This window comes from Ictidomys tridecemlineatus, chromosome 5 (genome assembly GCF_052094955.1).
Source record: "Ictidomys tridecemlineatus isolate mIctTri1 chromosome 5, mIctTri1.hap1, whole genome shotgun sequence".
NCBI lineage: Eukaryota > Metazoa > Chordata > Mammalia > Rodentia > Sciuridae > Ictidomys > Ictidomys tridecemlineatus.
In genome coordinates this window covers 137,532,638-137,558,651 of record NC_135481.1, presented here as the reverse complement: position 1 = coordinate 137,558,651, position 26,014 = coordinate 137,532,638, and the positions used below count along the sequence as shown (strand labels likewise).

Sequence of the window (26,014 nt, the reverse complement as noted above, 5' to 3'; positions counted from 1 at the left end):
GCCTCAATTATTCCATTTGGGGACCACATGTATCCATTAGGAGGCCTTGTAAATCACAACTCTACTTGGGGGTGGGTTCTGGTCAAATTCTTGGGCGCTTAAAGCAAGTGAGAACCATTAGTAGGTTTATAAGTTCCATATGGTTTCTGCCAGAAGAATGGAAATTTTGAGGAGGGGTATACCAGGGCACATAAAACCATACGGTCATCCCCTTTTCGTCTAGGTAGGGAGACCCACAACATGACCACACCTTAGAAAACTCCCTGGGGAAAACTGAGGCAATGACCCAAGAAAAATGGGCTTGGAACTGTCCAAGTAAAACTGCACTTCTACTCTCTCGTCCCTTTTCAAAATTCACTCAGATGCCCAGTGCTACTATGGGGCAGGAAATAATGTGAAATAGGACAGAGGACTGTTTGGATTCCATAGATACCAAAACTATCAGAATAAATCATTTCCAAAGCAAAAGGTAAAGCGGACTTACCAAAGTCAAAGATATCTGTGCTCTCTGTGAAAAAGGACAAACAGGTCATTAGCAAACGTAAGACAAAACAGAATAGGCACACCACATCATACTGATAGCTGTGACCTCTCCCACTCCCCATGATCCCCTATTCCCATAACAAGTGACACATGCTAAAATTCCTGACACACCACATGTGCCCTAAGCATGGCACCAACTCTTTACGGAGTGGTCCTCCAATTGGGAGAAGGAATGGGAGGTAAAGCTCCTAGTTCCAAAGGCGGAGACCCACATGGGAACCAGAAACCAAACTGGTTTCGTTATGAGATGGGGATTTAACCCTGATCCACTATCTCACCTATGACCCTTCCTCCTTCAGGATCCAGAGTGTGTGGCCATGGTGTGGCAGGGTGGGGCCAACTGTGATCTCAAATTGAAATTCCTTAAATTGATAAGTGCAGTTGATTCTAGTAGGTCACTGAGAAGTTGGGAGTCCCTCGAGATTCCCATCTAGATTCCATTCTCTAGAATCTGCCCATCCTTCAGATGGAGAGAGTTATTTATTTGAGCATTGGCCTCTAGAAGTGGCTTACCAAATAACGAAAGCTAATCCTAAACTAGGCATTGATTATGAGCCAGAGGCTGTGCTAAGCATTCCAGGTAACATATCACTCAGTCCTTACATCCTTGGAGGTAGGAGGCAACATCTCCACTTAAACAATCAGAGAATGGGTTATAGGGATTAAGTAATAAATTAATGCCATTCATCTAAGAAGGGATTAGAGCTGGATTTATAACTACTCTACCAGAGACATTTAAACTTTAATGTGCAATGGAATCATCTGAAGGGCTACTGCTACCTTTCTTCACAGAAAGGAATGAGTATTCCTTAAAGAAATGAATGATTCAGGGCCAATATAGAGAAAACGCAAGATGGGGCTAGAATAGCTTATAGTACTAGAGAGTGAAAAAGTGCTTGAAGATTAATGGGGACCTAGAGAGAGAGCTGAGAAGGGGGCTTCTAATAGCCAAATGTAGAAAAATAGTAAAAGCCATGGATTATCATGGACTGAATTGTGTCACTCCCACCAAAATCCATGTATTAAAGTTGTAACAGAACTGGGGTGTGGCTCAGTGGTAGAACGCTCGCTTCACATGTGTGAGGCTCTGGGTTCAATTCTCAGCACTGCATATAAATAAATGAATAAAATAAAGATCCGTCAATAGATATATATATATAAGTTGTAACATCCAATACTTAAGAATTTGACTGACTTTTAAGAAGGTACTGGAGATAAAATGAGGTCATCAGTGTGGCCTCTAATTCATCATGACTGGTGTCCTGATGAAAGGAGATTAGGATCCAGACATGCACAGAGGGAGGACAGGGAGAACACGGCACCCACAAGCAAAGATCAGAGGCCTCAAAAGAAACCAACCCTACCAATACTAAATCCAGATTTCTAGCCTCCAGAATTGTGAGAAAATGTATTTTTGTTGTTTAAGCCATTCTGTCTATAGTACGTTACTATGACAAACCTAGAAAATGAATACATAAATTATAAAAATATCTACAAATCCATACAGATACAACAAGTAATTGAATAAATAAATGAGAGAAGAAGGGAAAGCTCTTCCTTATGGTAAAATTCCCAGCTAGTAGACAGAGAAGGAATGATAGAAATAGAAAAATCACCATTTGGCAAGTACTACAGTAATGATTGTTTCAGGCAAGAACCATCAATGAATGCTAAAATTAATGCATAAAAGAATAATGAGAAACAAGCCATTTATGTGGTTTCAAATCATTATCCTTACAAAGGAGAAAAGAGTAACTTTGCAATGGAGGAACCTAGTAGATACCATCTTGACCAAATGATAAAGTCAACATCACTGATGACAAGACATAAACACTGTGCACTCCCTGATACAGTGTACCAGGAGGGCAGAGCGTCACTTCTGTGACGTTTTTCAAAAATGCATAACTTGAATTTAGTCATGAGAAATGAATACAAATTGAGGGACATAGTCTAAAAAATATTGAGTATTCTACAAGGGTGCGAAGACAGTGTACGATAAAGACTGGGGAACTGTCTCAGGCTTAGAAATACTAAGGTAAAGTAGAAATAAAAGCAAGATATGATTCTGAATTGGATCCCAGGTGACAAAAGAATGTCAGTGGGACAAGTGATAAGATTTAATTCAAGCTGGACTGGGTGTGGTAGGGCATGTTTGTGATACAAGCAACTTGGGAGGCTGAAGCAGGAGAATTTCATGTTGGAGGCCAGCCTCAGCAACTTCACAAGACCCTGTCTTGAAATATAAAATTAAAAGGGGCTGGATAAGCAGTGGTATGTACCCCTGGGTTCAATCCCCAATACCAAAAAATAAATAAAAATAGACAGAAACACCCCCAGAATTTCTGATACGTAGGTCAGGGTGGGTCTCAAGAATTTGCATTTCTTTCTTTTTTTAATTAGACAATATGATTGATGTATGTAAATTCCATGTATGTATTATATGTCAAAATGCATTCTACTGTCATGTGTGACTAAAAAATAAATAAATAAAAATTTTTAAAAAAAGAATTTGCATTTCTAACCAGTTCTCAGAGATGCTGATGCTACATTAAACTACACCTCTGCCTGCCACACCCTGAAAAACAAGAGCAATTCATTCATTCACTCATGTATGCATTCACTGTGGGTCTTCTGCTCACCAGACCTTTGGCTAAGGCGGAACGGCCACGTAACCCTAGATCTATTACGTATCTAACTACCTGTGGGGATGGGATGCTTTGTGTGATGGAGTCCTTCAGAGAAGGTCCTATTAACACTGTCATTTGATGGCTTGTTTGTTGTCTGCTGCGTTGTCACAGGGGACAGCAACAGAGCTTTCTCCAAACACCTGAACATACCCCTTCACGTCACCACTCCCTCCTCAACTGCAGATGGCCTGACTTGAGGAGAGGATGGTTGAGATGGGCCCCGGCTTCAGAGCCTGAGCTGAGAGAGGGGCCAGATCCATTTGCAGAAGCTATTAATTTGCAAATTTCTCATAAGGCTCCCATTTATTAGAGAACATTCTCATGTCAGCCAAATGTTTTGGCTGAATCTCTTAACCCTGTAATCTCCAAATCAGCTTATGAACATCAAAGTCCTCTGCTGGAGCCTGGAAGGGTTTATACATTCAGGAACCTCTGGAAGAGGGAGACTTAGGCTGCTCTCTAACCTGTGGGAGGGACTCCGAAGTACATAGCAGAGGATGGTCCCATGAAGGCCCCTGCACTCTGAGCCCCACCAATAGGCCAGGAGGAGGACTGGACCAGCATGCCTAGCACCACAGGAACGCCAACTGGGCTGCACAAAGAATGGAATGCATATGCCTCCTACAGCCCAGACATTAACTCCCCAAGAAGTCAAGGATTCATCTGCACCACAACCTTAGAGAGAGAAGTGCAGAGACAAGTAATTTGCCTGAAGTCACACAGCTAAGGAGTGATGGAGTGAGTTTGAACCCAGCAGGTGGCTGCATAACCATCACCCTAGACTGTCTGAAGTCTATTAGAATCTGCTAGTTTTTTTGGTTTTGATTTTATTCATATTTTTTTTTGTTTTAGTTGGTTTTGCTTTTACAGTACTGGACACTGAACCTAGAGGTGCTCTACCACAGAGCTAATGTCCAACCCTTTATTATTTATTTATTTTTTCCAAGACAGTCTCACTAAGTTGCTCAGGCTGGCCTGGAACTTGTGATCCTCCTGCCTCAGCCTCCCGAAGTAAATGGGATTACAGGCATTCACCACCATGCCCAGCCAGGACTTACTGGATCCACCAGAGATTGACAATTGGTTCTAAATGTCTGAATTCACCTTATAAATCTAGCAATGGCCAACAGCAACTAAGTCTTTTCTCTGTGCAGACATACTGCTGAGCCCTTGCATCTATGACTTCATTTAATCCTCATGACAACTTAGGTGGGGGTGGGGGGGTATTGTGATCATTCCCATTTCACAGATGAAGAAACAGAAGCATAAGGTACCGACCATGGACTAAGCCCCATTCTAAGATCCCAGGCCACCTGTCTGGGAGGACCACAGATGGGATGTGCAACTAAATCAGGCTGATTTTAGAGCCCTTACTCTTAACCTTGACGCTTGGATGCCCAGAAGCAAGGGAGAGGTACTTATGGTAAATAAGATCTTCTCCACACCCTCCTGTCAGGAGGGAAGAGCAGGGATCTGCAGACTGGCTTTGTATCTAGTGCTCAGCCAGCGTAAGGTTTATTTGAGAGGGTTATATGGTATCCTTGCCTGTTCCCCCAGATAATTTACTCTTCTGAACATTTAGACATCTTGTCACTTGACATGACTGGCCCATCTCTTCCCTGTCATTACCTTTTCATCATCCATTGATTCCTTTAACATAAAGTCTCATAAAACAAGCAACCTCCACACAGCGTGGTCCTGGCAGAGTGTGGATGGGGCTGAGAAACACACCTCAGGTGAACTGCCTTCTCTCTGAGCTTGTGAGTGGCTCCATCCTTCGCCTCCCTCTTGGAGCCAGATTCTCACTAAATGCCACAGCAGCAGATTGCACCCAGTCACCTGGAGGCTTGATGAAGTACAGCTGTGGGACCCTGACCCAGAGTTTCTGATTTAGAAGAACTGAGGGGGTTTGACCATTTCAATTTTAATCCATTCCCAGGTGATGCTGGGGCTGCTGGTCTGGGGACCACACTTTGAAAACCACTGGCCTGAGGAGTCTTTGTAGCTGGCTGTGGTGATGAGGGCATCCAGGGACTAGGAGATGGGCTGCTTCAGCTTGTGAGGCATCAGGGAGTGTAAATGCTGCTTTCAAATATCAGAATTCAATCTCTAATGAGGTGGGTACAGGGGGAGCAAAGGACTGGGTCTAGCCTGATTTTATGACCTTGAGAGCACATTTGAAAGCCTCTACTTCTACAATACAGGCTAGGATCCTTCTCCCTGAAGGAGCCAAGCATGGTCCTAAATAGGAATTGTCTTGAGGTTTCTTACAGGGCCTGCTGGAGATGATGCTGGAAATGTCAGACCACGTGAGATTTGCAGCGCCTAAAACATCAGCATGCTCTCAATCTTCTCTGCAAAGATGGCTCCCTCAAACCCTGGACACCAGTGGCAAAAATTTAGCTTTGCTTGTGGCCTTCAGCTGCCCAGCTTCACTCTAATCCCAATTCCCTTGTCCTGAGATAAATAAGCCTCCCAGAGCCACGGCCCTGTAGCTATCTACAGACCAAGAAGTTACCTTCATGAAAGCAGAGGCGCTGCTGACCAGCAAACAGAAAGAGGAGCCAAATTCTGTGACATGTGCTCTGTATAACTGAACTCATTTAAAAGCCACAAAATGCCAGATGTGGTGGCACATCCCTGTAATCCCAGCAACTCAGGAGGCTGAGGTAGAAGGACTAGAAGTTTGAAGCAAACCTGGACAACGTAGGAAGACCCTGCCTCAAAAAAATAAAAGGGCCGAGGATGTAGCTCAGTAGTAGAGCACCCCTGGGTTCAATCCTCAATACCACCAAGAAAGTAATTAATTAAATAAATAATACAACAATAAAAGCCACAAGACCCTTACAGGAGCAGTATCATCATGCCCATTTCACAGTTGAGAAAATCAAGGATTAGAAAACTACCAGGTCCAGGATCTCCCAACAAATAAAGGGCTGGGGGGAAATTCTCCACCATTATTGACCATCTCTGAAGTCCTGCTCTCTCTGCTGTAACACAGTACGCTCTTAGATGGACAACCATGTATTTCTGAGATGTCTTAGATTTTACTCGGAGAGGTTTTGGAAAATAGGGACTTCATCCTAGCTTATACAAAACGCAGAGGGTGGCTGGTACCTGTGCCCCGGTGTGTTTGGTTACCTGCGATAACTATACGAAGATGAGTGACTCTTCTCCTCTCAAACTACCACCCGACCCCCAATTCCCAGAGGGAACCTGTGCACCCCCAGGGCCAGCTGGGCTGCCTGCCCTCACCTGGAAAGGGCTCCTTGAGGAAGTGTCCATTGATGGTCTGGTTGGCCGTGCCCAGGGGGTTTTTAGCAATAAGGGTGTAGTTGCCGTTGTTGTAGTGGGTGGGCTTGTTGAAGAGCAGGCAGCCCTCGGAGACCTCGCCCTCCTGGTAGTACTCCACGTGGATGATCTTGGACTCCCGCAGCGGCTGCCCGTTGTGCAGCCAGTGCAGCGTTGGCGGCGGGTTCCCGCGCACCACGAACTCGATGCAATGCTCCAGGCGCAGCTCGGGCTCCTCCAGGCTCACCACGCGTGGGGGGTCTGTGGGGGAAGAGGCCAGCTGAAATCCTGGACACCGGGACTCCTGGGTCCCAGAGCAGCCTTCCAGCAGCTGAGATGGGATCCCCGTTCTCCCCCACCCAGCTCTGAAAAGACAGAGAGAAGCAGAATCCCACCGCCCCCCATCCAGGCTTCCTGGATCTATCTGAACTGCACGAGTCCCTCTCAGGGCATTTTAGGGGTTCAACCAAAGATGGAAAAGGCCAGCTCAGGAGTGTCCTGAAGATGTAGTTGAACTGGAAGCACAGCATCTTCTGAGGGCAAGGATACCCTTTCTTGGGTTTACTATATAAGAACTTCTTTCATTTTATTTATTTTTGGTGTTGGGGATTGAACCCAGGGACTCTATCATTGAGCTACATCCCCAGCCCTTTTTAATTTTTATTTTGAGACAGAGTCTCACTAAGTTGTTGAGGCTGGCCTCAAACTTGTGATCCTCCTACCTCAGCCTTGCACATTTCTGGAATGACGGGTGTGTGCCATTGCAGCCTGCATTCAAGCAATTACTTCTCAGTCCTGCCCTATGAAAGCTTTTCTGCCTGTGATGGTAGCCCAGGGTCACTGCTCTCCCTCAGTTCTAGCAATGTCTCTGCCCCTCCCCAGACTCTGCACCAGCACCCTCTTAGTACCCAGCCACCCTGCCTGCACTTACAGTAGACGGTGAGGGCAACACTGGCATTGCTCATGCCCACCACATTCTCTGCAATGCATGTCAGGGTGAAGCCATTGTCCTCGCTCGTCACATTCACCAGTGTCAAGTTGATGGCATGAACATTGGTCCAATTCAGATTCGTCTGAAAACCCAAATAAAAAGACAAAAATCAGTTTCTACAAGGGCATTCTCCTCCCTAACCCTGGACATCTTCTGGATTCGAGAGGAAGGCACAACAGGTAGAGAAGAAGGTATCCTGGTGAAAGAACACTGACCAAATGCCAAGCTCTTCATGGTCAATAACTGTCCTCCCATTAACGTTATGTTTTGAATATTAGCATTATACCCATTTCACAGGTGAAGAAACTAAGGTACCGAGAGGTTGATAGTATGCATAAGGTCAAAATGGCTAGAAAATATTTCAGCTAGATGGAATCCAAGTCCACATTTCTTCCTATAATGACAGAACCACAAGCTTTCCCTCTTTATGACTAACAGGTTCCTTAGCACCCCAATGGGTGCTGATGCCAGGACGCCTACCTGGTGGGTGTTGATGGACTGCAGCCCTGTGACTATCCAGTCCACATCAGGCAAGGGCGATCCAGAGCCGTTGCAAGTGATGACAGCATTGTCACCCTCTCGGACAGTAAGGTTGACATGGCTCACGCTGATCTCAGGAAGGTCTAGGAGCAAAGCAGATAACAGATGGGGTGACAAGACAGGTGAACACCCCCCAAAAGAAGCTCTCTCCGTGGGGCTGATGGTGGCACTTATCGCCTTGACCCACAACAACGCCAACACCGTTTGTTTGAGTTCTTGGAAGACCTTCCCAAAACTCCAGATGCTTTACACCCCCTTCCCAGTAGACATCAGGGCTCAGAGTTGAAGCCCATACAGTTGTTTGCTCCCCGCATCAGGGCACGGAAGGGGCAGCTGCCCAAGGAACGCATTTTAACAACTCAACCCAATGGCTCCGTTCTACTTAGGGAACTGCGACTCACAAAATCGGTGTGCTTGGTCACCACAGGGAACCATCTAGAAATTCAGACTTCTGGAACCTATCCCTACACATGGTGAACTCAAAGGTCTGTGGTTGGGCCCAGAAATTGGCTTTTCTCAAAGCACCTTAGAAACTTCCTATAGAGGCAGTCTGGACACCACACTTTGAGACATGCACCTTCAGATTGGGTTGACAAGAAAGGGCATTCTGATCGGATGAGAAAAGCAGGGCATGGAACTCCTGTCTGCATTCCTGTAACCCACCTTCCCTGGGGGCTCGGGGATGGGAAGGACCCAGGAGGGAGAAGGCGAGTCGGATCTGCACCCGACTGCAGAGGTCGAGGCTGGAAGAAGGCCCTGGCGTGCCAGGCCAAGGTCCAGCCCCTTCCCAGGGACCCAGGAGCGCCTCCAGGAGCGGGGCTGGGGCCAGGCTCTCACTCACCACACTGACTGATGTTCATGCGGAAGAGGGGGAGCTGGGAGCCGTCGGCGTTGATGCAGTAGAGATTCTGGCTGTTGAGCCTGGCCTCCCCCTGCTCCTGCCACAGCTGCATCCAGCGGATGTCGCAGCTGCAGTTGAAGAAGTTCTGCTCCAGTCTCCTGTGGGCAAGAAGAGAGGGGAAGGAACCCCTGAACCGAAGATGGCCCAGCTCCCTCCCACACTGAGGCCCCCAGGGCCCCCACCAGCTCTTTTGGGGGATCAGGGAGAGAAGGAATTAAGCCAGCTCATAAAAGAAGAAAGAAAAGACGGAAGAATATAACTTATAAGTCCATGAATTTATTTAGTTTTAAAACCAATAAACTCATTTTTTTTCTAACAAATGACACCCATCTCACTTAATGCACCTAAAAGAAAAAAAAAAAAAAAGAACCTTTAAAATGCATCAGGATGGGATGCTCCTATGGCTTCCCATCTCAGTGAAAGTCAAAGACAAAGCCCCGCGTAGCCTGCACCATCTCCATCATCTTTCTCATGTTACCTCCTACCTATCTTTCCCTCTCCTCTCTATTCACCCCGAACTTGCCGTTGCCAAGTTCACTAGCATGCATGACTGGGTCATTCCCGCCTCAGGACCGTTGTCCTTGCTGTCACCTCAGCCTGCTAACCTCACTCCCTCACTTTGAGGGATCATAGAACTTTCTACGACCACCCTCTGTACAAAAACCACTGCCAACCCCTGTGATGGTAATGCCCAGGCCTCGCCCTGCTGTGTTCTTCTTTCTAGAATTTACCATCACCCAGCATCCCTTTAAATATTTATTTCATTGTGTGTGTATGCGTGTGTGTGTGTGTGTGTGTGTGTGTGTGTGTTTCTATCTCCCCAAAGAAAAATTAAGTGACATCAAGATCACAGATGCAGTCCGTTTTGTTCACTGCTGTATGCATGCAGTACCTAAAACGGAGCTTCACACATAAATTCTTGTGAATAAAAGGAGAAATAAAGAGAACTTTTCCCTGAGGGAATAGGTGGTTAGCTATTTCCAAGACATACTCAAAGCCCATCTTGGGACCAGCTTTATTTCTTCATGAATTCAATGGCTCGTTAATAAGCACCTGTTCCAGATCTGCCCGTGGGTTGAATGCTGTTAATACAGAGACCAATGAGACAGTCCCTGCACTGGGCCCCGTGAAGAAGAATGTCTGATGGGGGAAGGGTCAAGTTCAAAGTCCTTCCTCTCCATGATCTGCCTTGTGACTTGGAGAAAGTCACATCCTCCTCCACGGGGTTATTAGGAAAATGAACGGCATTAATCAATCCCAAAACTCTTAAAGTAAAGAGCACCCGGCAAGTCTGATCATTATGAGGAACATGATTCTCTGGACTGTGAAGGGGATCAATCTGTTGGTGCCCAGAGGGAGGGCACTTGGGTCACTGCACTAAAACCCTGGTTATTTTTGACAACTGGCAAATTCCAAAATAGTTAAGCATGCATCAGCATTAATCAGATTTCAGGGGAAAGTGACGCCCCTGCGGAGAGAAATCAGTGTTTTGAAGGCACCAGGACACTTCAGGTAGAAGACAAATACCCCTACAGGACAGTGTCCTCTTCACCTAAAAATGTCCATGACTTCTCTCTGCACAGGGCACTCTCTCCGGGGTGGGGGGGCAGAAAAGGAAAGGGAATTAGCCGCCTTTACTGAACTTCTGCTTCTCACATCTTCTAGGAGATGGCCAGGATCACCCCCAGACAGAAGAGGGTGCCTATCTAATGTTTGGAGCGGGTAAGTCACCTGTCACAGCCCCTCCACTGGTATGGAAGAGCTGTCTCAAACCGCAGTCTGTCGAACTCCAAAACCCATGCCCTGGCCACCCCACCTACCCAATGCAGAGCATGGCAGGGCTGAATGCAGCTGCCAAGGGGAGTAAGAGAGGACCCTGACTTCAGGCGCTCCTGGAGGTAGAGACGGGGGGGAAGGGTTGGCTGGGGGGAAGCCGTGAAGGCAGAGGGAATATTGCTGGTGGGGATGTGGACAGGAAAGCGAGACTTAGCCAAGGAGCACTGGGAAATAAAGCTGGAAGGGTGAATGGAAGCCAGGTGGTGGAGGAATTCCACCCACATCAGGAAGCATGCATCCAGGTACATCCAGAATGTATCCAGGAGACAGTGGGAAACCAATAAGGCCCTTACAACTAGAGGACAAATAAATAAAGTAACCCTGTAAAAGAGCAAGCCAGCGAGACTGTACACAATAAACCAGAGAGGGGGTGGGCTAGACACGGGATATCTCATAAACACAGGGTCACCATGTACCGTTGGTAGTTTGTGCATTTCTCAAAGAATCCAAACAAAGCAATGAAGAGGGAATGAAATCCAGAACCTGGGCTCTGACATGGGGCCGTGTTCACCCAGAGGGGCCATCTTTCTAACTCACACCAGGGCATTCTGCAGTCTAGTCGGGCCCAGCCCATCATTCTCAAACTTCTGGTTTCAGAACTCCTATTGACTTAAAATTTTTCTGAAGACCTCAAACAGCTCTTTTATGTGGGTTATGTTTCTCGCAATTTACCAAATTGGAAAATAAAACGGAGAAAGTTTAAAACAGCAGAATATATTAGCACAAGTTCCATGGCAATGAGGTCATCCCATGTCCTTCAGTCGCTGAGAAACGCCACTGTACCCTCCTGGGATAGTGAGAGAAAGGTCAATGATGTGCCGGGGTTGTTAGGATAGATCTGACCTTGCATTCTCCCTGAAGGGGTCTTGAGAGGCCCCAGGTGGTCCTGGGATCACCAGGTGGGAACTGTCACCCAGTAAATAAGGGCCGAGAGTTAAGTGGCAGAAACTGGGGAGAGGGAAGGGTGGATCCCACAAACATCCAAAGGAAGATGAGGCACCATCTGGCACTTAGTTGGGAGGAAGAAGAAAAGAAAAAGTAGAATACGAGATTTTAAGCTCCAGGGGAACAGGAAGTCAATGGTGAGGAGAACTGTCTTTGGTTGGAAGCAGAAGAGAAGGAATCAGTAGAAAAGAAGAGGTGAGAACTATTAGGAATGGGGAGGCGGGGGTGATCACCAGTCCCTTGGGGAGGTAAAGGAAGGATGAGCCAGACCCAGTGGCACATGCCTGTGACTAGGGAGGCTGAGGCAGGAGGATTGCCAGTTGGAGGTGAGCCGCAGCAACTTAGCAAGACCCTATCTCAAAAGAACAATAAAAAGGGCTGGGGATGTAGCTCAATGGAAAAGCATTCCTGGGTTCAATCCCCAGTATCACAAAAAAAAGGAAAGGAGAAGGGGTATGGGGGAAACAGGGGGAAGAGGAAGAAGAGGAAAAGAAAGAGGAGGAGGAGAGAAGAAGTAGCCTTGGAAGTGTTTGCTTTAGAGTTAAGCAAAATGCCTACATGGCTAGAACAGGAATAAAGAAGAAAGACAAAGTAGGAAGAAAGTGACAGAGAAATAATAGAAATTATAGGATAACAATGGATCACAGGTGCAATAGGGCCGGTGCTATACCAAAAGTCTTCTCTTTTTTTTTTTTTTTTTTTTTTTGATATCAGAGATTGAACCAGGGGTTTTAACCATTGAGTCATATCCCCTCACTCTTTTTTATTTTTTATTGTGTAGCAGGGTCTTGCTAAGTTGCTTAGGGCCTTGCCATGTTGCTGAGGCTGGCTTTGAACTTGCAATCCTCCTGCCTCAGTCTCCTGAGTCTCTGGAATTACAGCTATGTGCCACTGTGTCCAGCTCTACCAAAAGTCTTACACAAATTCTTTTAATTAACCCTCACAAGGAGGAAGCCCAGGGAGGAAGGGGAGGTCTAGTGGCTTCCTTAAGAAAGCAGAAAGTCAAATGTGCCACCTGGTGCGTGTGCAAACAGAGACCTGAGGAGCTGGAGTGGCTTGGATGCCCACTGCAGGGCTGCAGAGAGCCTGGCCACCCTGCTGGATGACACAAAGGCTCCAGATGCTTGAATATGTGCAAATTGAACCAGGTCAGCCTTGTTTTTCCCAGCTGCTCACTTGACAAGATGTGGTCATTCATTATTAAGTAGGTGTAAAAATACAAATTATCCACCTGGGTTGAAAAGACCAGACAAGCGAGGGGCTTGGCAGCGTCGCCTGCAGCCCCAGCAGTGCCTGCTGCAGTCCTGCCTCTTGTGGGAGCCTGGCGCTGCAACACGTCCCAACTTCTCAGTGGCTCCCAAGGTGGACATGAGTACACTGTGGCACCCTGGGCATCCCACATGCCAAGTGTCCTGAGGCTGGCAGGAGAATTCAGTGAGATGTTTGGGATGTGCCAAGGCTGCTGCCAGGGATAGGCTCAGTAATGGCCCTTGTTTTCTTCCACTCTTTCCCTCCAGGACCCTGCTTACAGGATCTGGTCCAGCCGAAAGGCTAGACTTTGAGATCTGGTTCTTCACTATAATCCAGAGTCTCCTAGAAACTGCAAAAGAATTTTGGGAGCCTCTTCCTCGTCTTTCTGGACTTTCTTGTTTTATTTATTTATTTTTTAATGTGGTACTGGGCATTGAACCCAGGGTGCTCTAACCCTGAGCTACTTCCCCCATCCTTTGTTTTTTTCTTTGTTTGTTTGGAGACACTGTGTTGCTAAATTGCCTCCACTGGCCTTGAACTGGCAATCATCCTGCCTCAGCCTCTCAAGCAGTTGGGATTACAGGAATGTGTCACTGTACCTGGCTTAGATTTTCCTCTTAGAGAACAAAACTCATACCTAGTACAAAGCATTTTGAGTCCTAAAACAGTGGCCCCCTGGTCATTCCACTGAGCCAATCTGCAGTCGTTTTTATATCCTGAGAAGAGTCTGCACAGTGAGGTGGGCAAGAAGAGATGCACATGCCCTGGATCTAAATGATGCTGTCCATTCTGGTGCTCTTTTCCCGTCAAACCAGGCGTGGGGCGGAGACTCCTTTAACCAGGGATTCAGAGGCAGATCTGCAGAACCTATAGCATGGCTCTCTGCATTCCATTAGCAATGTGGGTGACCCAGGACCTGATCAAGCACCTGGGGGCTTCCCACCCTTTAAATCAGCCCCATCCAGATGGACATGAGTACACAAGCGCTTTGCAGCAGAGCTGAGGCCAGGACTGGGTGTTTAGAAAACACTGATTTCCCCATCATTGCTTGGGAAATTTGCTTCTCCCTTCCAAAGTATTAGCACTGCTAATGGCAATCCTGGGGCCAGGTGGTGGAAAATGGGGAGGGTACCCAATCGATAAGGGCAGCACCACTGTCACACAGTGTGGGCCTCCTTAAGGTAACAACAATCAGATGGCAGAAAAAGTACACAGACAGAAGATCTGAGTTGGTCATCAGCTGTGTCACTTTGAGCAAATACAATGGGTTGGATTATGTCCTCTAAAAAGATATGTCCAGGTCCTAACCTTAGTCCCTGTGAATGTGACTTTCTTTGGAAATTCAGCCTTTGCAGATGTGATCAAGTTAAAGATCAAAGGATGAGGTGGCTCTGGATTTCTGGTGGACACTGAACTCCCAGCCCAGAGAGGGAGATGACAGACAAGGAGATGGGGATGTTAGCCATGTGAGATGGAGGCGGAGACCAAAGAAATGCAGTAGGCAAAGAGTTCCAGGAGCACCAGAGGCTGGGCAAGGCAGAGAAGAATTCTCCCCTAAAGACTTTGAAGAGAGGGTGGCTCTGCTGACACCCTGACTTCAGACTGCTGGCCTCCAGAACACTGAAATAATAATTTTCTGTTGTTGTAAAGCACCAAGTTTGAAGTCATTTGTTATGGTCACCCTAGGAAACTAAGAGTGTGAGTAACTTAATTCTCCAAAACTCAGTCTTAACATCTGTAAGACAGTGATGATTGTATTTAACATTCCTTCTCTATAGAGTTATTGAGAGAATTGCATTCACATGCTCCATGAATTACAAGGGGGCTATAATAAAGCAGAAATTGTTATTATAGCAATACTGTTATTAATGTGATTGTTTAGTGACTTCTTCAGGAGCTTTCAAAGTGGTTATGGCCAAAAAAGGGAAAAGGAACGTGCCAGAATAAGCCCAAACTCATCGCTGATACTGAGTTAATATTTTACCAAGTCGATTAAATCTGCAAATCATACCAGAGGTAATTATCACTTTGCTTTAAGAAAATGAAATATTCCAATCTATTTTAATCATGTCTGCTCTGTGCGTGCAGAGTATTAAGAGAAGATGCATTAATGGTCCTCAGGGTATTTCTGGAGGGTTTCCGTGCTGTGGGTTGATATCCTCCAGTGCCTCTGCCATTGCCTAGATGGTATCATGGGATTCAGAATCCAAGCTTCTTTTCTTTCTAATTCATTCTTTATCTCTAAGACAATCTGTCCAATTCTTGCTCTGATTTTTAGACAAACAGTTCCAGTCTTCTCTGTCAGGAGAAAAAAAAAAAACAGAAAAACCATCTTGCCATAACCAGAAGCCTCTGAGAGCACAGCGCCATGCCAAGATGAATTCCTTTAAAGCTGGAAACAGTGTTGGCTGCTCCAAAGCAAGTCTTGAAAGATGCCCCCATTTGGCTCCACGAGAGGAACCCCACCTGGGGCTGGGGATATAGCTCAGTTGGTAGAGTGCTTGGCTTGCATGCACAAGGCCCTAGGTTCAATTCCCAGAACCACCAAAGGAAAAAAGAGAGAGAGAGAGAGAGAAAGGAACCCCACCTGGACTGGTGAGAGGCTATATGCCAGATGCTCCCTAAGACCATGCCTTGTCTCCCAAAAGTGGGTGACAGAAAGTAAAGGCAGGATCTTGGTATATGGCAAGATGGCCACCCTGTGATGTCACTCAGAGGGGAGGCTGTCATCTTAATGAGGCTTATGGAAAGACCCTGAGCACACTGGACATGTTGCTGAGTGGGTAAGGGAAAGAGCATGGTTCTTTGGAAACAGCTGTCCCAGCTGGTGATAATTCCAGAAATCATAACACTAATTCCTAGATTACCATGCACCAGCTCTGTGATCCTGGGATGCCTGTTCAACTTGGGCAGCCTCAAATCCCTCATTTGTAAAACTTGCTACACTGATACTGCCTTTGAGGATTTGTTCCAAGGATGAGTTGGAACCTTGTACACCTTAGGTGCTTAATATGTGCCTCTTCCTTCTCATATCCCACTGGAAGCAGGACCCTAGGCAGTAGACACTCAGTCTTTTCAGTAGAAAGGCTCAGCACATCAAATTGTCAAGCAAGGAAGAGGCTGGTTGGGGGCACAGCAGAGCTCCTCCAGAGACCCTCTGTGAAATTGCCAAGGACCTGCTTGTCCTTCTGTAGCTGCAGACCATCACTGAAGCCTTGTTCTTGTGGCTGAAGACTTTCCCAGCTGCCACAGCACGCTGAGCCCTCTGTCCCCCAAGGCCAAAATGGTTTCTTCCTGAAAACACCAACCCATCTCCACACCCCAAGCCTCAGGAGGCATCAGCAGACCCTGGCAGTTTACATGGCTCGTGGCAGATGGTGCCATGTGGACTAATCAAGAAGTCGGACAAGAAAATACTACCCTCTCTTCTGTTTGCCAGGAAGGGGGATTGTTTGGATTTTAATCATAGCCAAAGCTAAGAGCCAATGCACGGCCTCCTCCAGCCAAAAAAGATAAATTTTCCACTCTCAACATTCAATTCTTCCTCAAAAAATAGACCCCAACCAGGGCAATAGCTCCGTGGAGGGGGGCTTCTTTATCCTCCAATATGATTTTTCCTTATTTAACAATATGACAGGAATAAAATGCTCCATGGACACAGTGGCACTCACACGCTGACTCACACTGGAAGGAATGTCTTCATTCCCCCATAAGTTACATCCAGCTCACAGGAGTATTGATCCCAGGCAAAGATGAATGCAGAATCCCATGATCCTCTGGGAGAAATCTGACATTTTCTTTAAATATATACCCATGCAACAACTGTTTCTAAATCTCCACAAAACAGGTCACCAGGGCACCACACCATTGATTTCAAATCCAACGATTTCTTAGAAAGAGCTCTGAACATTTTCTCAATAATTCAGCCAACAGCAGACTCCAGATGTCCCCCCAGAGGGACACTGTCCCTGGCCTCCCCTAGACAAAGGGATAGACATCACTGGATAACTAGATTCAAGGCTCTCCCAGGAAAGACAGCCCCCAGAGGCCCCTATCAATTCAAGGGCAACTTGGGAAAGATCCACAACCATGCACTTTTTGAAAATTAGCATAGGAAAGAGTCTTGCATTGGAAACAGATCGAATAAAGCTGGGAGGTCATAGAGCACAGGGGTCAAAACTTTGAGCCTACACTCTACCTCTTTTTTACTGGATGACCTTGAACAAGATACTTAACCTTGCTAAGCATGTCAGTGTCCTCAAATGTTAAGTGATAGTAATTATTCCTACCATACAGAATTCTTATAAGGATTAAATTAAATAATATGCATAATTTAACAGATTACTGCTTGGCATGAAGGAAGAGCCCAGAAATCAGTGTCAGTGGTAGTCAGGTTAATTCACCTCTGAGATCTTTTCCACCTACAAAGATGTGAATGAATTTGTCACATGGAGTATAACAGTCTGGCATCTATGTGTCTGTGATGTGGTCTATTTTTTGTTGTTGTTGTTGTTGTTGTTTTATAAACAAATACATATATGTATTTATTTCTCTCTCAGCTTGAGTAGGAGTTTTATTGGTGTCCATCTAGAGCTGTGCCAGAGGAGACTAACGACTCTGATCACCATGTCTATGCTACCTCCACCAGAGGTGGGAGGGGCACAGTTCTAAGAGAGGAAGGCAACCCACAGCACATTGTCCTAAACTCTGCAACACCTTTTTTTTTTTTTTAGTACTGAGGATTGAACTGAGATGCTCTATCACTGAGCCACATCCCTAGCCCTTTTTGTTTATCATTTTCATTTTAAGACAAGATCCCACTAAGTTGAAGAGGCTGACCTCAAACTTGCAATGCTCCTGTCTCGGCCTCTTGAATGGCTAGGATTACAGGCAAGTGTCAGAGCACCCAGTTCCACACTTTTAAAGAGACAACCTCGGTACATCCTATGCCTTTTGAAGCACCATATGTTCAGGGAGACCCATGAAGACAAGGACAGTCCACAAAATTGTCATGGGATGAAAGGCTCTTGGGACACTGGATGTAAATATTCTCCTTCCTGCCATGAGCTCAGGTCTCGCCAGTGAGAACAAGTCGAAAAACCAAGAGCCTAGGCAGAAGTCCAAGGTCATTGCTGCTTGGTAAAGACAGTAAAGCAATCCGCATTCTGTGAATTTGGGTCTGAGTCACCAAGTAAATGGGAAAACATGAGTGGCGTGTCTGGAACTCTGACTCCCTAACTTCATCCATGCCTCAATTCCTCTTCAATTTATTCCTTGATTTATTCCCTTAACATAATATGCTGTCCTTCATGCACAGAGATGACCCTGATGACTCACACATCAACATGAGTTATTTTTTCCAGCAGTGGTCACGAATTTTCACTCATCAAGCTAACATTTGTGTGCACAAAATGGCTGGCCTGTGACAGGCTGCACTGATCAGCTCTGGGATGCAGCAAGGCTGAGCTGTCCCCTCCTGGGGTGCCTATATAAGCTGATGGGAAATCATGAGTAGTGGAAAGGAGGTGCACTCTGAGTCAGGCCACGGGGGCTCAATTCTGGCTCTGCTGGTCCTTATACAATGCAATTGAGGTTGAACCTTGGATGCATCTCTAGGGATCAGCGTTCTCACCCATGACTGGCAGAGAATAATACCTACCTCCTATGATTCTCGTGATGCTCAATCGAAGGTCATGTTAATAAAAGTGTACCTGATAATTCATAAAGTTATGCATCACAAATGTTATTTACTATGAATTGATGCTCTCTTATCATTAATACTAAAGCTATTATTACTAATCACCTGTAGATCATAAAACTAAATCCTGATAGGAAATGAGATTCTGTCTTCTGAAATGGATTATGCTCAGGGCATGAGAAATGGAGCAACGGGGCTTCCTGAATTGACTCTCCCTGAACTCTCTGCATGATCCCACCAGCAGCCCTCTCAGGTGTACACACAGCCTTCAGGTAGCTCCCCACCCAACCAGTATCACCACTTCACCGCCTGCACCAGTCTCAAAACCGAACTTACAGTTCCCGAAGACTCAGCGTCTGGAAGAGCTGCCACGAGAGTGTGGTGAGGCGGTTGCTCGACAGGTTTCTGCAAGATTGGCAAAACAAAGAGGAAGTTAAAGGACAGATCTGCCATTAGTCAGGCGTGAGTTTGGTCATTTCGCTGGAGCCCAGCTTTGTTTTTCCTCTTTTGCTTTCTTCAACTCTACTAAAGATATATTTGCTAATAGTTGAGGTCACAGATCAGGTTTGGATAGAATTCAGAAGACTTTTAAAAGACAAGGTTTTACCAATCAAAGAAATAATAGGTCATTCTCCCAAACCCTCTCTCCATAATAAAAGTACATGCCTGTCGGAAGCCACCCTCCGCTAGGAGCCCAGAGAGCTCTGAGCCCAGGTGTGTTCTTAACAGTCACCCAGGTCAATAAACTCTTCAAGTCACCTACAATCCTCCCAGCCCATCCCTCCCCCTGCAAACAGGCACATCCGTGAGATCAAGACATCAGCCTTTTGTTCACATGTCTGTTCTCCTCCTAATGGCTATTTAATTGTTCTCATTAGGATGTACAGGGGGAAGGAGCAGCCATTAGTCTTCTGAATAAAAGAAAAAACACGCCCACGGTTATTACTTTGCCAGGCTCAACAAACAACTTTTGATGTGATAACAGCCCTTACAGGCAGCGTTAGACACTGCTAGAACTGAAGTGGCACCTGAGGAACAATGTACTCATCTACTGATGGGGCGGATGGTGATGCTGATCCCATTTAGGTAAATACACACACACACACACACACACACACACACACACACACACAGACACGCATGGATTTGTGCCTATGAAACATGAAGGTGATGAAAGCAAACACAGACTTTATTATAAACACACACGTGCTTACACATGCACCTGTATTTAGATGACTTTCAGAGCACATACTTATGGAAAGTCAACACGGGCTGCACTGAGGGTGAGGGTGCTGGCCACTGAGGGAAAAGATGAGGTCACTCCGGAGCCCCGAGTTCAAGGTACAAATGAATGAGGAGAAGGAAGAGCATAAATCAGGTAATGGACCTAACCGATGTGGAAGAGGGAGAAGGCTACTTCAGACAGGTGCTCTCAGATGACCCTCCTGACAAGGTGACAGAAGACCTGAGTCGAGAGGAGAAGGAGGTGAGCACCAGGGAGAAGTGTTTGGGGCAGTAGAAACAGTAAGTGCAGGGTCTGAGAGGAACACCGGAGCCAGGAAGGGAGTGGAGGAGTGGAGGAGTGGAGCTGGGATAACGGGAGAGGGGCTCATGCCACACCCACCTTGCTGGCCACGGGAGGAGACCGGATTTTACTCCAAAGAGCAGTGGGAAGGCACAGGATGGTTTGGAGTGGGGGACACGACATAATTTAACTACCGTTTTTAATGGAAGACCAAGCCTGAACGTTGGCTGGCCAGTTTGAAGGTTACAACAGTGCTACAAGAAAAAGGGGTGAGGCCATTTAGTGAGGTAAGGAAGTCTACCAAGAGATCCCGTGGAGGCAGTGGGGTCAAGGGTTTCCTCCCTGAGACTATTCCATTTAAGATGCCTGGCTGGGCGCAATGGCGCACACCTATAATCCCACAGACTTGGAGAGCTAAGGCAGGAGGATCACAGGTTCTAATCCAGCCTGGGCAATTTAGTCTCAAAATAAAAACTAAAAAGGGCTGGGTGTATAACTCTGTAGTAGAGTGCTCCTGGGTTCAATGCCCCAGGACTACTAATAATAAGATGCCTGTTAGATATAAATTGGTGGGTTTTTTTGCAGTGCTTGGACATAACCTGGGGCCCCACCTATGCTAGGCAAGTTCTCTGCCACTGAGTTACACCCCAGCCCCTATTAGACAGCTAAAGCAAGAAATGGGTCTATAGCTCACAAAGGGAGACTATACAAGAACAGATACTCAAATTTAAGAAATACCTAAGGGACAGTCCACACTTCTTTTTGATGCAGCCTATCTGTGATGAGTTGGCCAGATCTGAACTGGCTAGGTCTCAGGGACAGCCTGTGCTGGTGTCAGGAAGGTAGCCCCACCCTGCAGGGGACTGGTGGGGAAGGGAAGAGGACCTTAGGTAGGTGGCTCCCACAACTAGTGTTCACTGTCTTCCTTTCCAGCGCTCCCTCTGTTCAAATTCTCCAAGACCACCACACCCAGCTCTTGAGGCTGGCCCCCATGGCCCATGTGCTTACCCACTTCCTCTCTGCGGGGCCCAGAGCTATCCATCATGTTCTGATTCGCGAAACCCCTAGTGACCATACTCCTCCTTCCTATAAGCTTCCACCACTCCCCCATTAGCCAGAAGGAAAGAACTGACCAAAGAAGAGCTGTACCCATCTGGGACACCATCTGGGACAAGTTCCTACAGCAGACATCTCCTGCTTGGAGGGGTGGAGCAAGGGATCTGATGGATGTCCCCAAAAGTCACTGCCCCTACCTAGATACTAGGCTGGGAGCTCAGAATCTAAAGTCAAAGACAACAGGTTGCAATACCATTCTCTGAGTCTCTGTTGCTAGAGGCCTTCACGAAGTTGTAATAAATCTTCGTGTTTGAATCATCCAGGTAGAAATCTTTTCTCCCCTCTGTTTTTCCTGGTTTTACTGTCTACACACAACAGCATTCTTGGCAGCAGAAGATGGACAAGCCCACACTTCCAAATCCAAAGGGAATGCTGGAAAGCAGCTCAGCCTCTGCCTTTAGCTCCCCGCCCGACTCTAATGCTCCCAGGAATAAAACCCATGGTTCTGAAGCTGAGCAGCAGCATCCTTCAGGGACTCAGAAGCCAGAAACCCCAGGCTCATTGAACTGTGAGGGGCATGTCCCTGGTAAAACCCAAAATCAAGCGGGAGACAGGAACGATCCAGGTGAAATGGGCAGCCTTGCTCATCCCCAAGAAAGGAGCAGGCAGGGAGCCTGCCAGGAGTTGGGGGAGCCCCAGGCAGAGAGCAGGCTGCCGGCAATGTCCTCCCACAAAGGTCATGCTTTGCTACATTAGGCAGAAATGTCAAGAGAAAATTGGATTCTGAAAGAAAGAAAATAACAGGCATTCTGGGCAAATAAAGAATAAGAAATAGCATTATCTCCTCCTTATTACAAGTTAAAGGAGGGTGGGGACCTGGGATACACCTGATAAGGGGTGGGAGGGCTCCTGCTCTCCCAGGAGTGACCAAGCTGCACCTCCTGCCCATCCCCCCCAACCTCCCAGTCCCACCTGGAGGAAGGTGATCCCTTGGATTTCTCCAATACTTTGTCCAAACAGAGTGGCCACCACAGCACTCACACACTCTGTACACACACACACACACACACACACACACACACACACACACACACACCACACAAAACCCTGTGGGTATTCCCAGACATAAGGACACTGTATGGCACAAGTCCAGGGAAGGGGACAGTATGCAGAACCTGTGCAGCCGTACACAGTGCCCTCCTAGAAACACACCCGGTCCCAGAGACAAACATACTCAGAAAAGACAAGAAGTAAGGCAAACACATGCAGCACAAAACAAGAAGGGTAAGCCTCTGGCCAGCCTGCCCTTCCAGGCATTTATCAATTCTCATGGTGTAGGGTAAATGGGGAATCTGAGGCACAGGGCTTCAGTAGGACTCACCACCCACTCAGAACTCACTGCCCCAATTTTCCTCCTAGCTGGCACCTCACCTGCATTCATCTGTCATCACTTATTGATGAGCTGGTTACCCTGCTCATCAGACAAGACTTTAATTAAGAAGCATTCTGCCTCTGAGCCCCACGGCCACCTCCTCCTGAGGCCTCCTCCCTAACAGATCCATTATCACCCGTCTCTGACTTTTGCTTGGGTCAGTAGCCAGTGTCCAAGCCACCTGACCATTGAATTAATTTGGTGAGCAAGATTTTATGAGATGATGCATCAGACACTATCCCAAAATCAAGCTCCATGACATCGCCCCCTCTATCTCTCATCTGAGACTCCCAAACAAAGCCATTAATTTTGTCCTGCACAACTGGCGCTCTCATAGCCAGACTCTGGAGTCCAGAGGTAATAAACGATGACGATGCAGCTACTGGGTGCTCTGGGAACATGAGCCAGACACACATATGGTGCAACGCTGGGCCCTGAGGAGTGATAGGGCTGAGATAGCCCTTCCTGAATTAATCCTGTTTTGGACAGGAATCCTTCCAGGCAACCAACCTCCCCTCAGGCTGGTAGAAGGCTCAGCAAAGTAAGTGGTCTTAAGGGGGGTACCAAACTCTAGCAGGACAAAGCCCCATGACTGGGGAGGATATCACCCTAGGAATTCAATTACCCTACAGAAGGGTCAGCAAGGTGGATGCTGTTGCCAAGAGAAACCAAGCTACCAGGCGCAGCGGCGCATGCCTGTAATCCCAGAGGCTCGTGAGGCTAAGACAGGAAGATCTCAAGTTCAAAACCAGCCTCAGCAATGACAAGGTACTAAGCAACTCAGTGAGACCCTGTCTCTGAATCAAATACAAAATAGGGCTGGGGATGTGACTCAGTGGTCGAGGGCCCCTGAGTTCAATCCCCCAGAGCCACACACCCACTTCCAGCAAAAAAAAAAAAAAAAAAAAAGGAAGAGAAACCAAGATGAGTTCTCCTATTGCTCTAAACATACAACCTGGGAGGGGGAAGGAGAGCTAAGATTTGAGAAGGGGACACTAATCCCCCTCCACAAGTGATCCTGCAGATGGAAGTCTTGGTGAATTTCCTGGTTTAAGAGTGAGTCCAACATTTGGAAACACCTCCTTTTCTATTGGCAGAGATAGGCCCGGTGGGCAGGTATTATTAGGATTCAAATGTGGGAAGGATTGTTGGGGGCAGGTGCCCCAAATCCCTGTGCTATTACACCAGACCACCCCACCCAGGCACTATTCACCCAGCATTTCACCGGATCATGTCGGCACCACAGACCTTTTAATAATGCTCCCACCAACGCCTGCAGGTTCACCCCACCTCTGCACCTCCCCAGCCCCTACTTGAGCTTTGTCTTCTGTTTTTTATGAGATTGTAAAACATGATGGTGATTTGTTGCAGAGTGAATTGTGCCCCTGTCCCCAAATTTATATGTTGACATCCTCACTCCCAATACTTTAGAATGTTTCTATACTTGAAGATAGGGCCTTTAAAGAGGGGATTAAGATTCCATGAGGTCATTAGGGTGAGCCTAATCCAATACGACTGGCATCCTTATGAGAAGAGGGATTTAGGACACAGGCGCACTCAAAGGGAAGAGCATGTATAGATACAGGGAGAATACAGCTATCTGCAAGCCCAAGAGAGAGGCCTCAAAAGAAATCAAACCAGTGAACAGCTTGATTTTGGGACTTCTAATCCCCAGAACTATGAGGCAATAATGTCTCTTGTTGAAACCATTCAGTCTGTGATACAGTGTTATGGTAGCCCTAGCAAATTAGTGTGCCGGTTCCAAGCCCCTCATTTACCCCAAAGCCTTGATTGCCAGGTTGGCTGCCCCACTGGGATCCCTGAAAGACTGGAAGTCATGGTTCTCTGTCATCCCCTCGGTCACCCTAGGGAACCTACCTCCCAATCAAGTTCTAGCTGCTAAGTTACAATCTGCTATCTATCTGTCTACTTGCCCAACTCCTGGATAGGCTCCAGCCTCTTTCTGAAAAAGATGATTAAAAGAGAAAAGAGAGAATTAGGAAAATGCTCAACTCGCATCCCAAAGATGAATGCCACCAGAAATGACTTTTCCTGGAGGATTTATTCTGTTGCTGCTTAAAGTCAAGTTTTTGAGCATCCTAGATGAAGTTTTTGAGCTCAAGATGAAGGGGATGGCAGATTCTAAGTCTGATATCTGCTTCCGCATAGACTACTGTCTTCTCATGTAGTCAAACACAGAGGGGTGGTGGGTCTCTATCAGCCTCTTATAAGGGCGCAACTCCCATTTGTGAGGGCTCCATCCTTAAGACCCAGTGGTCCCACCTCAAGCAATCATCTTGCGGGTAAAGATTTCAGCATATGAATTTGGGGGGACATAGTCCTTCAGTGCATAGCAAACTTCTTGGAGACAGCCAGTCCCCTCCCCTGCCACACCACACTGGGACTCTTTTGAAAATTCTGAAGAAATGGAGGAAATGACAAGAGAGGAGAATTCTCTGCTTCAGAATCAAACCTCACATAGTATTTGCTAGAAAGGAACAAACCACAGGTATAATAGGGTGGGGCTGACAGGCTTCTACCCATTTCTTCAAGGACCAGGAGCTCACACCTTATGGGTATGGATACTGTCACTTCTGGGCCTCATCTCCCCACACAGAGGACATTGCAGCCCACCCTGAGGAAGCTGCTGAGGTGGCAGCCAGCAGCTCTGTGGACTGAACAGCAGGAAGGAAAGACTATGCTATCTTTTTACCAAGATAGCTAAGGAAGCCCCAGGAGCCAACTCTGAAACCCAGTGCCCGGGACAAGCAAGCAGGTGCCACTGCCCAGCCTTGCTCTTGAAGGCCAAGAAATATTTTTCTACATCATTGATATATTTGCTTTTCCCTCAATTAAATTGCTGTAAAAGAGGGTGGGGGTTAAAGCCATTTGAGCCATTTTTATTCAGCTAAATTACACTGGATGGCTCATTTAATGAACTTTAATGAAGCCAAAATGCTTTCTCTAATCAAATCTCAAGTGACGTGACTGGTGTCTTGACCTTAGATCAGGAGACTGGAGGCAGTCTTCTCTAAAAGGCCATGTGCTGGGTTGTGCCAGGGTTTCCCAGGAAGTATTCCTGGGAATCTAAGTCCACAGTGTTCACGGGTATTATAAAGTATGGCGGGGGAAGATAGTAATACTTGAAAAATTTTCGTTGTGCAAAAAGAAAACTAAACAGGCTTCTCTACTGTACAACTTCTCAGCATCTTAACTAAAAGAAGGCTCTTGCTTACTGGATCTCTCAAACCAACAGAACCTTCCCTGTAGAGCCTCTGGCAAAATCATCATCCCATATACTATACTTAAGCGAAATGA

General features: G+C 46.7%; 1 protein-coding gene and 1 long non-coding RNA gene across 6 annotated transcripts in view; one reads left to right on the top strand and one right to left on the bottom strand.

Annotated features, from left to right (window-relative positions):
* The window catches only part of Ntrk3 (neurotrophic receptor tyrosine kinase 3), a 424,455-nt gene that overhangs the window by 296,409 nt on the left and 102,032 nt on the right, over positions 1 to 26,014 (bottom strand). For all 5 annotated transcript variants that reach the window (XM_078051196.1, XM_005320115.4, XM_078051195.1 and 2 more), the window contains 6 exons: positions 19,020 to 19,088; positions 8,894 to 9,051; positions 7,993 to 8,135; positions 7,453 to 7,594; positions 6,486 to 6,782; positions 485 to 508 (listed from right to left, as the gene is read on the bottom strand). In XM_078051196.1, the coding sequence (XP_077907322.1) occupies positions 485 to 508; positions 6,486 to 6,782; positions 7,453 to 7,594; positions 7,993 to 8,135; positions 8,894 to 9,051; positions 19,020 to 19,088 (833 nt within the window). The remainder of the gene's footprint in view (positions 1 to 484; positions 509 to 6,485; positions 6,783 to 7,452; positions 7,595 to 7,992; positions 8,136 to 8,893; positions 9,052 to 19,019; positions 19,089 to 26,014) is intronic.
* On the top strand, positions 10,567 to 17,538 carry LOC144378011 (uncharacterized). Its single transcript, XR_013439437.1, has 2 exons — positions 10,567 to 10,675; positions 14,332 to 17,538. It is a non-coding gene; the product is annotated as an uncharacterized LOC144378011 (long non-coding RNA).